The 14,181-nt window shown below is 39.9% G+C and overlaps 1 protein-coding gene across 5 annotated transcripts in view; it reads right to left on the bottom strand.

The window, feature by feature from the left end:
* kazna (kazrin, periplakin interacting protein a) overlaps nt 1–14,181 on the bottom strand; it is a 196,484-nt gene that overhangs the window by 58,744 nt on the left and 123,559 nt on the right. For 4 of the 5 annotated variants that reach the window (XM_061736480.1, XM_061736479.1, XM_061736478.1 and 1 more), the window contains exon 4: nt 10,760–10,867. In XM_061736480.1, the coding sequence (XP_061592464.1) occupies nt 10,760–10,867 (108 nt within the window). Of the gene's footprint in view, nt 1–2,049; nt 2,287–10,759; nt 10,868–14,181 lie in introns of those variants that run through there. The other variant, XM_061736482.1, reaches the window with a different exon arrangement.

Below are 14,181 nucleotides of genomic sequence, written 5' to 3'. Positions count from 1 at the left end.
CAACACTGATGTTGTGGGAAAACATTGTGATGTGTGTCTTTTCTGATCTTTTGTCCTCAGTGGAAACTCAAGACTGCAGTAAAGGGAGGTTCAACATCGGAAAAGAAGTAATGATGTAATTTTATAGCGGCACCGACTGTATGGAGCATCAAACCAATTCTTAGGTTGGTTAAAAATGTAGAACCAGCTCTGAACTGGTCCTAGGATCACCCCATCACCTGCACCTGATTCAAGTTGGTTGAAAAGAGGTCAAAGTGACACATCTGTGATTGACTTTCCTATCGTCTTAGTTTGGCAGTTATACCACTGAACATAAGAATATAGGTATCTATAAACAAAACAATTTTCTTACAATTGCAAAGTTTTAGTCTATTTATTCAGATAGCTTTCAGCTTTATCCAATCTGAGACCAATCTGGGGGATTGAATCAAAGTTTAGGGTCTCCAAAACCAATCTGGAGCTCCGAAAATGGAGCAGCCGAGGATCAGTGTGTAGAATAGGTTGTCCTGTCACTGGAAGGTCGGTGGATCGATCCCCAGCTCAGAGACGTGTCCTTCAGCAGGACACTGAACCCTGTATTAACTCCACCCCACCCCACAATATACCCATTGAGGCTTGACTGTAAAAACCAAAGCGATTTTTTTTAATAGTGTGGATATATAATTCAAGTGCTGTAAATCTATCTTTTATACAGTACACATAAAAAATGCTTGCGTAACTAATGAATTTTAGAAATTCAATATTCGATATATATCTTCACATATCTTTTCCTTTCCCCCCCGTACTTATCTCAATCTGGAAGACATCAAAAACTAATTCTATACCTTTTACAATCAGCACAGGAACCCTGAAATTGTGGTATTTAAACAGATCAAAAACAAAAATAGATTCAAACCAAAACATTTTTCTATTCTGCTGGAAAATCATGCAACAGCTCTGATGATACATAATCGGCTGCCATGGTTACAAACAATAGTGGCTGCATGACTAATGTTTTGTTCCAGTTTGCAAAGACGAACCACAAATTGCCTAAACGGTAATAATGGCATGGTCAGAGAAATGAGAGACACAAAGGTGCGTATCTGAGTAAAATTGCAAATAAATAACCACACCTGGGATTGTAAGGGTTGTGCAAAGAGAGCCGTCTATAGCCTCCGGGGCTTGGTTTTGCTTTAAAAGCCCTAATTGTGTGACAACCACACCTTAAGTTAAGCTTGAAAAGATTAGCATGACATGCTTTCCAAATGCAAGTTTGAGCAGTTTTAAGTCAATTTTTTGGCATAAAAAAGTAGAAAAAACAAAGGGTCAATCTATCTATCGCCTCCGTGTTTGAGCTCTGTGTTCGAACTATTCAATCACACATGCAAGTGTTTGGTAAAAACAGCAAATTTTGGTACAACCGTGTGACTTTGTGAGTCTGTGTGACACCTAACGTAATCTGACACTTTTCAGTCAAGTCTGAATCTGAAACCAAACTGGCGGATACAGCAAAAATTCTCATGTGAATGAAAAATATAGACACAGACTAGGAACTGCAGCCCATGGACATAGATAACAACGTTTACCTTACAAACACAACACTCATCCTGCTTTGCATGACAATACAAACACTGTTTGGAGACAAACGTCTGAAGAGAAATCCAACAACAACCACATGTGACCTGGTCACCTCACAACCTCCCCAAAAATGTCCTGAAACAGCTGAGAATTAAAGAAAACTTTGTGGGTCATTCACCTCACGAGCACATGTCTGCAGATGCGGCGAGTCTCTTGCTGGCCCGAGAGTTTCCATGTTCAGACAATAACAGCTTGTGTGAGGTCATGCAGGTTAAAGTCTCCCAACGGCTCAACGCTTACACATGTGACTCACTATCAGACACGACACCTGCCAACAGGTCAAAACACGATGCTCTTCAGGTTAAGTCCAGTACGATGCTGATCAAGGTCTCAGAATAAGACCTTTTTTAAAAAGAGCTGTGCCGACACTCACTTCACACATCAGTCCATTAAAGTGCCTCTCTGCTGCTCTTGTCATTTCCTCTCACTTACCAAACTTCCCTCGCTCCCCGTCTGACCTCATCCCCTCCTCAGAGGGGAGCTGATCAAAGGATTCCAGGATCTGTCAAATGGATGACGACCACTTTCGGGACAAAAACATCCAAAAAAATCCTTCTTTTCTTTTTAACGAATGGCCTTCACTTAAACTCCACCATTTTACCTTCTTCTAAAGTCGGGCTCAGTTGACAGCAGGAAATGCATCCAGGAGCGACGGCTGTGTCTTTCCCTCCCTGAATGTACCTGTTCAAGGGAACTCCCACAAGTTCACCGATAGAGTACACTCTGGCCCGCCCCCTCCGCTCAAAGTTTGTGCCGGGGAAGAGGAGGAGCTCAGCTGAGTTGTCGCTAGGATTTTCCCACATTACTCAAACATATACACACAGAGTCATGTGCACAGACACATGCACCGACGAAGTAGGGAGCTAGGCTAAGGTACATATGCTTATAGACTCTTGATACGTGTGCAGGTGAACACGAGCTGGCTGCACTCAACAGATCTGCCAGCTGTTGGCTTCCCTGAGTCTATGTAAACTAATACCTTCATAAGCAAAGAATCATGTAAAATTAATGATTTTTTTTTTCCTTTCTTCCCATACAGTTTTTTTAAGGGTATAGTGCTGCCTTTTTTCAATAGCTTGTACTGTAGGTGCACTGGGAGTTCAACCAAGTTCAATAACAGTAATTGAAGCACAAATAATGAGGGGCTTTAGAGTCAAAATCATGGGATTCACGCAGGATATTGTCATCATTTGGTGGATTAAGGTTGTTTTCACATATGCTGGTGTGGCCTGAGTCCGCACCAGATTCTATTACTTCCTTTTTTCGGATAGCTTGATTCATCTTCACAAATATTTTTTCTCAAAAAGCTGTATTAAGTGTGCAGCGGAGCACCAACTCAAGTGAACTGGACTCTTTGGGCTGACCTGAACAGTGCCAGTGTGAAAACAGCTTAAGATGTAAAAAAAATAAAATAAAAATAGTATATTGAATATTTTTTCATTTCATTGTATAACCCTTTATAGAAAGCCTTCTACATGCCTTTTTATTCGCAACTCTTTAATTTCTCTAGTTACTATGAAATACAAAAAAATAGACTTTCAATAACAGCAGAAATAGTTGCACCCTAATGGAAGTTGATCTGATTCGATTCAATTCAAAACGCTTTATTTCATTGTATCAAACGGCACTATACACTAACGTTATTTAAACACACATGAATTGCAACAAATGCAATAAATAATATAATTGAGACTAGAAAAAGGTTTGAAAATAAATAAATCAACATCAGTAGCATAGTATAATAATATCCACATTAATTCCAGAAGGGTGACCGTGAAAATGGCACATGTGAGGATAAAAGGCAGCGGCTGTTCCTGAAAAATGATTTTCTTCTTTTGTTTTGTTTTTATCAGTTCAGTTAAATAGTTATCATGACGCAAAGGTGCCGGCAGCAGGGAGGGTCAGCTGTCTAGGGAAGTTCAGTGCAGTCACGACTCTTGGAAAGAAGCTGTTTTTCAGTCTAGAGGTGCGAGCTTTAGTGGCTCCGTAGCACCTTCCAGATGGTAACGGTGAGATTAGCTGGTGAGAGGGATGGGTCGCATCTTTGAGTATGCTGGTGTCTGCGGAGGCAGCGTGATCTCCGAATGTCCTTGAGTGTGGGCAGGGCAAGGCTGGTGATTGTTCTCACTATCTGTCTGCCTTCTCGTTAAAAATTTCGACCACCTTTGCAGTGATGTGATATTGGAGGGACGGTGAGTGAGTGAAGAGCGGAGAGTGAGTCAGAAACAGCTTTTAAAGAAACGTGATAAGCGTTTGCATTAATTAGGATTTATGTGTCTGAATGTGTGCAAGGATAAAGATAAAACCTTTTCATTGGTGACTCACAACATAAATGTAATCACGACAACTGAACTGCAAATTAAGGATTTGACATAACAGTTGGAAAAAAAACAACAACTGAGGACTAATTAATTGTCCCTTTCATTCCTGCAATAATTATAATAAATAAAGCATCAGGATATGTGCCAACCTCACAACCAGTTTGTTTTTGTAATTCAGTATTTTCTTTATATTTGCCAAAAAATGTTATTGATACTGTTCTTTAAAATTAGATCTGGCCATCTGTTGGTCTATATGAATAAAAAGAGACCATTTTAGGCATAACAATACAGAAAACTATTTTTTTATGTAAAATAATTGAACTTGAATTCATTTCATGGTTCCTTAAAACAGAATGATTAAACAACTTTGCAGTGAAACTTTATAGATCATCACCAATCCCTGTAAAACAGGTAACAGATGAACTAAAATCATCTCTTGTTGTGCATTGTGTCTGTATACATCCTTCCAGGGCTTTTACTCACCACCTCCTCTTCTACGCTCAACTTCATTGCATCAGACCACGTAATCATCGAAGACACTGGCACAATATACCACGTCGGTGTCATGAGATAAGGACGCGAGACTTTATTGTGTCGTGAACACGTGTGCGCGTGTGTGTGAGCATGCAGAGATTTCACTTCTGGATAACACACAAAGGCGAGCAGGTAGCTGATAGCGAGCCGCTGACTCACAATGTACGACACGGTTGGAAACGAGTCACTGATTTTCGCTGGACCTTATTGTCCTTCTGTAGCTACGATGCCATTTCACGGAACGGTAACAAATATCTTTTATTGCCACTGAGGAGGAGAACTGTAGTTTAAGTGGCTATAAAAGAAATAATGTAACTCTGCCTGGTAAGCATTGACTTAAGATTACACGTCCAAGGATGACAGGACTCCCCCAATGTGGAGAAAATAAGTCCAGACACAAAATATAATGGTGTCATCTATCATGTCATTTGAAGATGTGTTTTTTTTTTAATGCGTTTGTAAAATAGCCCAGTGCCTGATAGATGAGAAGGGCTGCTCCTGAAATGGGAGATGACCCGCAAACATTATGACATGTTTTATTATCTGCTATCAGAATAAAACCTTTCACTTAGACTTTTTCTCGCTTCAGACTGAGTCTGGGGTTACGGGAACATAAATTAAAGATAACCGAGAAAGATCGAGTCCCTGCTCAGGCGTCTATGAAGACAAAAAAGTGTTTGTTTCTCATTATAAACATGTAGCTGGTCGTTTAGAATGGATGAGGATACCATCAAATCGCTGCAGAGGGACCACAGGTATTTACTCTGATACATGCATTTTACTACACTATGATAAAAAATATTTAGTTGTTAAAAGTAATGTATGTTTCTGCGAGTGCATTTTGCCTTGTCTTATATGCCAGGATGTAATGAGTTGAGAGTGATAGCATTTAAATAAAAATCAAGTGAAGCAGCCAGCATCTCTGTAGCATTTACGTAATTCCTCAACAGAAGACTTTACAGCAAAGAACATGTGGACTTCTCACTGATCTGGGGAATACAGATTAGTATGAAACAGGCCACGAGAGGAGGATTGGAAATGTATTAAACCTGTGTGCGCTTGTACATACAAAAAGGAACAAACATGCATGTGGAAGGTCAAATTTTCAGCTTTTCAGCTCTTTGAAGAGAGTGGTGTCCGTCTTTTTACGAGCCGCATTCAGCTCACTGACCATTAGACGGCACATCGTGCTCCTGTTAATGGACGCCCTCTCCTCGTAAATTGTCGCTTTCGCTTTTGCCTTTTTCCTGTGATCGTTCTCAACACGGCAGCTTGAACTGCAAAAACCTTGGGCAACCCTGCGAGAAATGTCAGCCCACGAGTCACAAAGTGTGAAGCAGACGAGAGAAAATAGCAGTGAACTGTGAAGACAAAAGTGCAAAAGGGAAAAATGGCCCGAGCAGGAAATCATCAATGGCTACACACAGACAGATATTATATATATAAATATATATATATATATATATATATATATATATATATATATATATACACATAAATCACTCACTCACCTGAATCACACTGCAGAATACTGTTGCTGCAGTTTTCTGTTGTTTAAATTTTCAACATCGCTTCAAGTTGTTTTTCTTAAGCTTTCAAAAAGAAGAATTAATTTTCTACTCCATATAATTCAGAGCTGGGAGGTTTTTCTCTTTGAATTTTGAGTTTATTTATTTTGAATAGTTGCAAGGTGGGAAACATGAGGACTGGCGTCCCGCAGAGGTCCGGTTTGCAGGCAGTTAAACAGGTTCTGCAGTTTACTGCCGCTCAAGCGGTATGTGACCTGACCTGACCGCTGTGTCGGGCCGTTTAAAGTGCTAGCAGCAGCAACAAAAAGGTCACACTGTTGTGGCCTCTTTCATGATGTGTTTTAATTGTTGAAATATAAATAGAGAAGTTTAAAAATGTATTAGTTTATTATAAAAACAAAATCCTTTTTTTAAAACACATTTTGGGTGTGATTAATATATTCAAAAACCCCTAACTTTCTTCAAATCATCAGTTGAGTCATAAAAAAAAGAGTTAATAATTCTCCACCAGTATTTGACTGTGTGTCACCAAAAGGAAATCCCACTTCCTGTTAACATTTTCCTACGAAAGGTGGAAATCCCACTTCCTGTTAACATTTTCCTGCGAAAGGTGGAAATCCCAAGTTCCTATTCATAGTAGATCAGTGCACAAATGCAGCACGTGACTTGTAATAACAAGTTTTTACAACACTGTCCATATAAACATCCACTCTTGACCTATGACCTGCAATGTGTGAGCTGGCGTACTGTACACTCCTTGATATTCTAATAGTGTGCATCTAAGGTTGTTGGGCATATTTAGCTTCAGAATCGATGTTTAAATGGAAATATGATCTCAAAAGAGCCAAAAGAGAGAGCTGGAGAGGAGTTGGATGGCTCTGGTCCCTTCTGGCTTCTTCATCAAAGTTACTGCCATCTTACTGCTAAGATTTGACTTTGTTGGTCGTTAACTCCCCACAAAACAAACCCAGTCATACTTTTCATGTGTTTAATCCCTTCCCTTTTTATTAGAGACTACAGTTTCACTCTCTTCAGATTCAAAGATGGATTGGCATCCTATTTTTGACCACAAACATGACCAACAAGCCTCTCACCACTCCTGCCAAGACGATACGTCAGTTACTTTTTTCTTCCTCTTCTTCATACATTTTTTTTCTTTTTTTGGCATATTCAGTATTATCTGAATAGAAGTCACCAGACTTCAGTTTCTTGCAAACACACCAGGTCCAGCATCGACTGTCTCTCTCTGTTAGCGCTTCTGCCGCCAGTTCACTTTTGCTGGACACCAAGCGTAGTTGCTCGGCTTCCACCGGGCCTTTGAAACGGCCACTCGGAGGGCAAGCAGGAAGTTATAATACCGGTCACTGGTTGTACTCGACCTGCTAGCGGGTCATAATGATAGAAAACAGACCTCGACATCACCTTGGCACAGTGCTGCAATGAAGTGTGAATTCAAAGCCTGATGAGGTCACTCCATCCACTTTTAAACTCACTTTCTCCTGGTCAGGACAGCGCAGAGGGGAGAGAGGTGAGAGGCGGGAGGCTGGCAGGCTATCTGAGCTGTAATCATTGGCCCTGAGGCAGCGTACACCCTGGTCTGGTCACCAATCTGAAGAAGAACAACCTAAAGTGGCGTCAGGCACATGTTTCTACTGAAATACAAGCAAAATGATTGAAAAGAGCTGGTCTCAAAATATATTAAATTATAATCATCAAGGATTGGGATCACCATTGTAAAACCTTTATCTATTAATTTCATCAGCGCAAAAATGAAGGAAGCAGCATGTTTACTTTGAGTGTCTCCTTAGATGAATAAAACAGATGTTAATTTTCTCTTCCTTGGAAAAGGAATTGGTGACTTGTAGTTTCTGGCATGGATGCCTTGGAACACAAAATGATTTCTAATCCATCTTTGGCCCAAAGTGTGATATTTGAAAGCACTGACAGTCTATCTGACAGAAGGCATCCAAACACTGGTTATTAAAAGCATGTTTTCTAAATCTGCTAACTTTATGAGGGAAATAGATATTAGTTCACATGTTCTTGCTTTCACCAGGCACCTCAGAAGATAAATGAAAGAAAAATAATCGAAACACATAGCATGATCCAGAATAACGTCCTTGGATGTACGATATTTCTGAACATCGCAGCTCCAAAACAAAAAGGTTATAAGTGGTAAAGGTAATGTACCGTACCAAAATGCAAATTGATCTGAGTAGTACTCCAGAGGTGCCTCTAAACAGATTATATGGTATTAAGAGAGAACACAGAAGTTGCAACAGCATGGTTCACCGCAGGAGGAGGGCTTATATAAAGCTGCGTCTTAATTTGGACCTGCCAAACAAGCAAGCTCTTTTTATTTTGTTTAAACCTTTAGATCTCATGGGATCATTTTATCTATTCATAAAACTCACATTACATAGAAGCAAGTCTGTGTTGTGATCCCCATCACCCTTATTAAACAGGCGTAGATGACGGGATGGATGGATGGAAGCCAGTGTTGCTTTTACCCTTGTACGCTGTTGTCATAAAATAATCTCCGTTATAAAACCCTGGCAGAGTTTTAACGTTAAAGTGGCCGTGGCCTCATCACCGTAACAAACCAAATACAACAGCACTGTTCTCCACTTTTTGCTCTCTGGTGTAATTAAATGAAATGAGTCGCAGCCACATCGACTGTAACGACTCTGTCCGAGCGTCTCTCACTAGCCAGTTCTGACGTGTATAATTTACAGTGGAGCGGCCCGGATACTGCTGTTGGAAGCAATTTAACTGCCACTCTCCAAGTGGCATTCACAGGGCTTCGATGAGGGCAGGTATTATTTTTAAAGAGTCAGCAAACGAGAGAAATGGAAACACTCAACACTCTGCACATGCACCCACACAGTCACATTCTCCCTCTCGTTTTTTTTTTGTTCTTTTCTTCATCACCAGTCTCCTCTTCTCGGCCTGATTTTCTGTCATTAATCATTAAACTCTCTGTATGTAGGCAACCGAGTATCCTTGTGTAATTGTTCACCTTGTCCTCCCGCTCTTCATGGAGCTCTTCACCTCTATTTCTCCCCCCTTGTCACCTCTTCCCAAAGCCCCTTGTTTGACTTCTTTGCTTTGACCTTCCCATCTGAAACTAGCGCACACACCAAGCCTCACGCCGCCGGTGACATCACAGCCACTTAATGTGCAGAAGCAGCACCTGTCTCCGTAATGATCCAGTGCTCGCTGCTTCCGTTTGTTTCCGCTCCCCTTTCCCTTTCTCTCTTTTTTACTGCAGAACTGAGAAGGATTTGCTGATAGCACAGCCCCTCAGTTGCTCATTCTCACTCTGATGAAACTTGTAGTGATGTGCGTGGCCTTGGCCACTGCAGGGGTTTTGGTGTGCGTATGTTTTTTTTTTTTTTCCCTGAGTCTGCACATTTAAAGCACCCAGAAAATGACTACGGACCTAATGCACCAGCTGCCTCATGCTGCAGGAGTGTGTTTGTATACACACAGAGACGTGCCACTCTAACAGCGTGCATGAATCTGTTGTAGATGATAGTCAAAAAGTACGGGCGCTCTCAAAATCCAGGATTTATCAACAGTATGTTTTTTAATCTAAACATAAAGTCTTGAGATCACAACTAATTTGACTAATGCTGATAAGTAAAAGCAGTTGTTACAAGAAAGAAACCTTGAGAAGATTGTGTCAAATATAAATACAAACCCAAACTTGAGTAAATGTACTTAGCTGCATTCCACTGTGCAGAAGGAGGTAATTTTGTGTTCCTTTTCTGTAACGACAAGTATTTTTTGAGAGCCCTCTCGGTACGGCCACAGCAGGACCAGACGCAAACGGGAGGAAAGAGTAAACTGGCAGATAAACGCGCCCCCAAAGCGGGACACTAATGAGGACAGGATCCCCACGGGCTGCTTGGATGACACTAAAGAGCCATGCTGATGCTGCTGCTGGCACCTTTACATCGTACACTGTTCAAGAGACAGTTTTGTACCGCTGCATCGGTTAGCATCTTCAATCCTCTCTAAAAGAGGTTCTTGCTTTGGTCATGAAACTCCTGGATTCATGAAAACAGCGGAGCCACGAGTCTCTGAGCATTTTTTTTTTTTTTTTTAAATCTTAGAGAGGCGATGACGCTTGAGTAAGACCGGTCTGACCACCCAGCCTGATAACAGTCATGGGAATAAATACAGTCTTTAGAGTTTACAGGCAGCTCTTACAGGATGTTTCTTGGCAGAACAAGTCACCAAACACGCAGCAGGAAAACAGCACACCAGAGTGTCTATGAAGCATAACAGCAATGATAATTCTAAGAATTTAACTGAGCTGAAAAGGAAACTATTTTGAGTTAGTTCAAATACTTTGCAATCATAAAGTTTTTTTTTTCCTTTTGAACAAATCACCTGTCGAGCACAAACGGACTCATAAAAAAGATGTATTTAAAACAGATAAAAATATTTAGAGAATGAATGGCCCATAGCAATAGCTGTGTTTAGTAAATATTAGTGTGGAATTGATGAATAGAGTCACAACTGTTCTTACTTTTTGGTAAACCAAGCTCTGCATGAATCAACATCAAGTTGATTTATGAAGAGCAACATACAGGTGCAAACGTTTGTATATATACAGCTGTGTGTATATAAACCATGTATATGGTCCATGTAAACTGTATCTCAGTGCTATTAACCACACAGATTGCACTGCAACAGGAAAGCCATTCCCCCCATGAACCAGAGTTAATAAACAAACTAATAAGGTCCAACCTTTGTCCAGTGAGGCATCCGGAGAGTTGAAGTCCATGAGACTGCTGATTTCTGTCTTGTAGCAGAGGTCTGCGGCTGGTGGCTTCTGCTTTGGGTGAGCAGAGGGATCTGGAAGACCAAATATCACAAGAGTTAACTATAATAATAGCCTAATAGCCATAATAATAGCCATAATAATTCAGCATCAGGATACATGGAAACATATCGTTGAAAGTACTCTTTTTTTTGAGTTAAGTTTAAAAAAGGAAGAAAGCAGGTCAGATAAAAACTTTTACTTCATGGGCAACAAATGCACAAGTGTACAAGAAAGTACACAACAACTATCAATGCAGAAAACCAATCAGCTCCACAATATCCCTCTCAGTGCACACATATTGAACTTTACTCCTCACTCCAAACTCCACAGAGTCCATTTATCAACACGACTGTTTTTCTGCAGTGAAGCCACGGACGCACGGCCAGCAGCAAACGCATAAGCGCCTCAGCACGGGCAGGTGCGCAAACACAGTCGCTCCTTTACCAGACAGCTGCACTCTCACATACATATTAGCATTTTTATGACCAGAGTACGATTTAATTTCTGTTGAGGTTCAGTGGTTTCTGATAAAGTAGCCAGTTGTCACCAGTGACAGGCAGAGAAAGTATATTGAAGAGACAGCTTTGGGTCAGCTCGCATAAAAAAATGATGTTGTCATTTCAGTACGTGGAGTTGAGTCTTGCCATCCTCCCACCAGTCCAACACACTGATGCATGAACAAATATATAGAATATTTCTTTTTCTTTTTAGTGTCTGATGCATGAAAAAATATATAGAATATTTCTTTTTCTTTTTAGTGTCTGAACTGTTTAAAATCAAACAGCATTGAAGAGATTGCCTTGCTCTCATTCAGTAAACTCATCCCCTGTAGCTTCCTCTTCCACCTCTACTACACTCTGGCTTCCTCCTCCTCCTCTTCCTCCTTCTTCTGCCACCATTAAACTACCCCCCTATTAAGATGCCATTAATGGTTGAATTATTTGCAATAATTGAGTGCAGATGTATCTGAAAGCCAAAGTTCTAGGCTGTAATTATGGCAACATTAGTCATTACACTTTTGAAATGGCAATTTTAAGGCTACAAATCACAGCCTTGCTGCTCTCCGGAGGAAAAAAAACAACTTTCCTTAAATCTTGAATAATATTAGATTTCTCCGTGAACACTTTTCTGTCAGGTTCAAGCTAATGCAGCTGACTTGTAGCCTTGCAAAAATGTTTTCGCCTTCCTTGCATCAAGTCTTTGGTGAGCTCCCTCACAGACATATAGAAACTCGAAGGAAAGGAAAAGAGCGAGGTGGAATAAATAGAGAAAAAGAAGACAGCAGTTTGATGATTAAAATGAAGAAAAGCTGGTATCAGGTACACCACTATAAATAAAATAAACTCAAATAAACTCAAACTAATAAAGTAACTGGTGAGTGTATGCTGTAAAGTGAGCTCAAGTGTGACTCAGCATTTCATTGTCAGAATCTCCATTGTAATTATGGCTAATATCTGCAATGCTTTCACTCAAATAAAAATATAATTATAATTGATATAACATTTATACCTGTTGTAATGACCAAAAACAATAATCCCAAATCAAAATTCACAACAGCCATCATTAAAGAGAAATATACATTTTTCATCTTTGTATAACTACTTTGTGAATTAATCTTATATGTGAATGCATTTAGCTTTTATGCAAGATTCTACAGAACATTGCAGGTTTGCATTAAGAACTAATAAACATTTATAGATGGTAAACCGATTAGAAAGAGTTGATGGACAGATGAGAGATGTCAGGCTGCTGTTTTTTTATCTTCAGTCTTTGCAACCAAACAATATACTCTAATCAAATGGAAATATCCTTGAGGTTTTTCAGGCGCTGTCCACTCGATCCAAATAGTCTGTTTCCACCAAGCACTTCGAACAAAGCTCAATAACCAATCTTGAATTATTCGAGTCATATGAAAATAAGATTGTCATAATGGTTTTTTAAAGACCTTTCAGGTGTGACACTTAAGGTGGAGCTAGAAACACTCAGTAGTTTACTTTTTATTTTTTCTTTATTTTCTGTTTTTCCTTTCTTTTTTTCTTTAGGTTTGCTTTTAATTTTTTTTTTTTTTGTAATGTACATTATGTGTCGGACCCCAGGAAGAATAGCTGCAGTTTTGCTGTAGCTAATGGGGATCCAAATAAAAGTATAAACTAAAAACTATAAACTATCAGAAAGTCGAATTGTTGCCTTAATGCGGTCGATTTCGAATTTTTAAAAGCCATGTATACACCTTAACAGGTGTTCTGCCATTCCATGCTCCCTGCCAGAAAATGCTACTTTGTGGTTCTGCGCATGCGCACAGTCGATTTTCAAAATTTGATTGCGACGCCAATCATTTCTTGCACGATGTAAAATGGATAATATGGGATGTCGAGTATTCGATCCTTCAAAATACACTACCCATGACATGAATTGCATTACACTTTGTGAAATTTATACGATAAAGAGAGAAAAAAAAACAATTCTATCGCTTTATTTTATATTCATTCAGTCATTGGCCTTTATTTAACCAGGCAGGTCATTAATAACACATTCTTATTTACAATGACGGCCTGGCAAGCGACAAGGACCACTTGGGGGAAAAGGACGTGGTTTAGGGAGTAAAACACAATAAAATTGTAGCTCTGCAAAGGTAGAAAACCATTAGGTAGCATTTTTCGGCAAAGCAGCAAAAAATGGCAGAACACCGGGCCTAAATGAACCTCTTGAGATCAAGCTTTTAGTGCCAGATAATGCGGTCCTAATTCGAGTTATTCCACCAGGTACACACATCCCACGCTTAAGGCTGATTTATGGTTCTGCGTTAAATCGACGCCGTAGGGTACGCGTAACCTACGGCGTCGATTTAACGCGGAACTATAAATCAGGCTTTAGCCGAGCTACTGACCGCCCCGCGGGAGCGGGGATAACAGCAGTCACGGCATCACAACAACAGTAACAGAATAGGGAGACTTTGCTGCATCTTACCTGCAACATTATCAGGCTTAGTATGTACGAAATTGACAGAGCTACTGCATCGTTAGTGTCCATATTTTTGCATGTTGTTGTCTTCCTTCTCGATTGTTGCCAACGCGAAAGTGCGTGTGGCGCCACCTAGCGGCGCGGAGTCGAACACATCTCACTCAATAATCAATTATCCTCTGTATACTAATATTTCTCTGAACCTCTAGTTTAATATATATTGCAATTATTACTTCACTATCATACGATCTGTCTTTTTGGTTTTGTATTACTTATATATTTATTTTCTATATATCGTATATATCATACATAGCCTATATTATTACTATCATACATACATACATACATACATACATACATACATACATACATACATACATACATA

This window comes from Cololabis saira, chromosome 12 (assembly GCF_033807715.1).
Source record: "Cololabis saira isolate AMF1-May2022 chromosome 12, fColSai1.1, whole genome shotgun sequence".
NCBI classification, from domain to species: Eukaryota; Metazoa; Chordata; class Actinopteri; order Beloniformes; family Belonidae; genus Cololabis; species Cololabis saira.
This window is presented reverse-complemented; position numbering and strand designations above follow the sequence as displayed.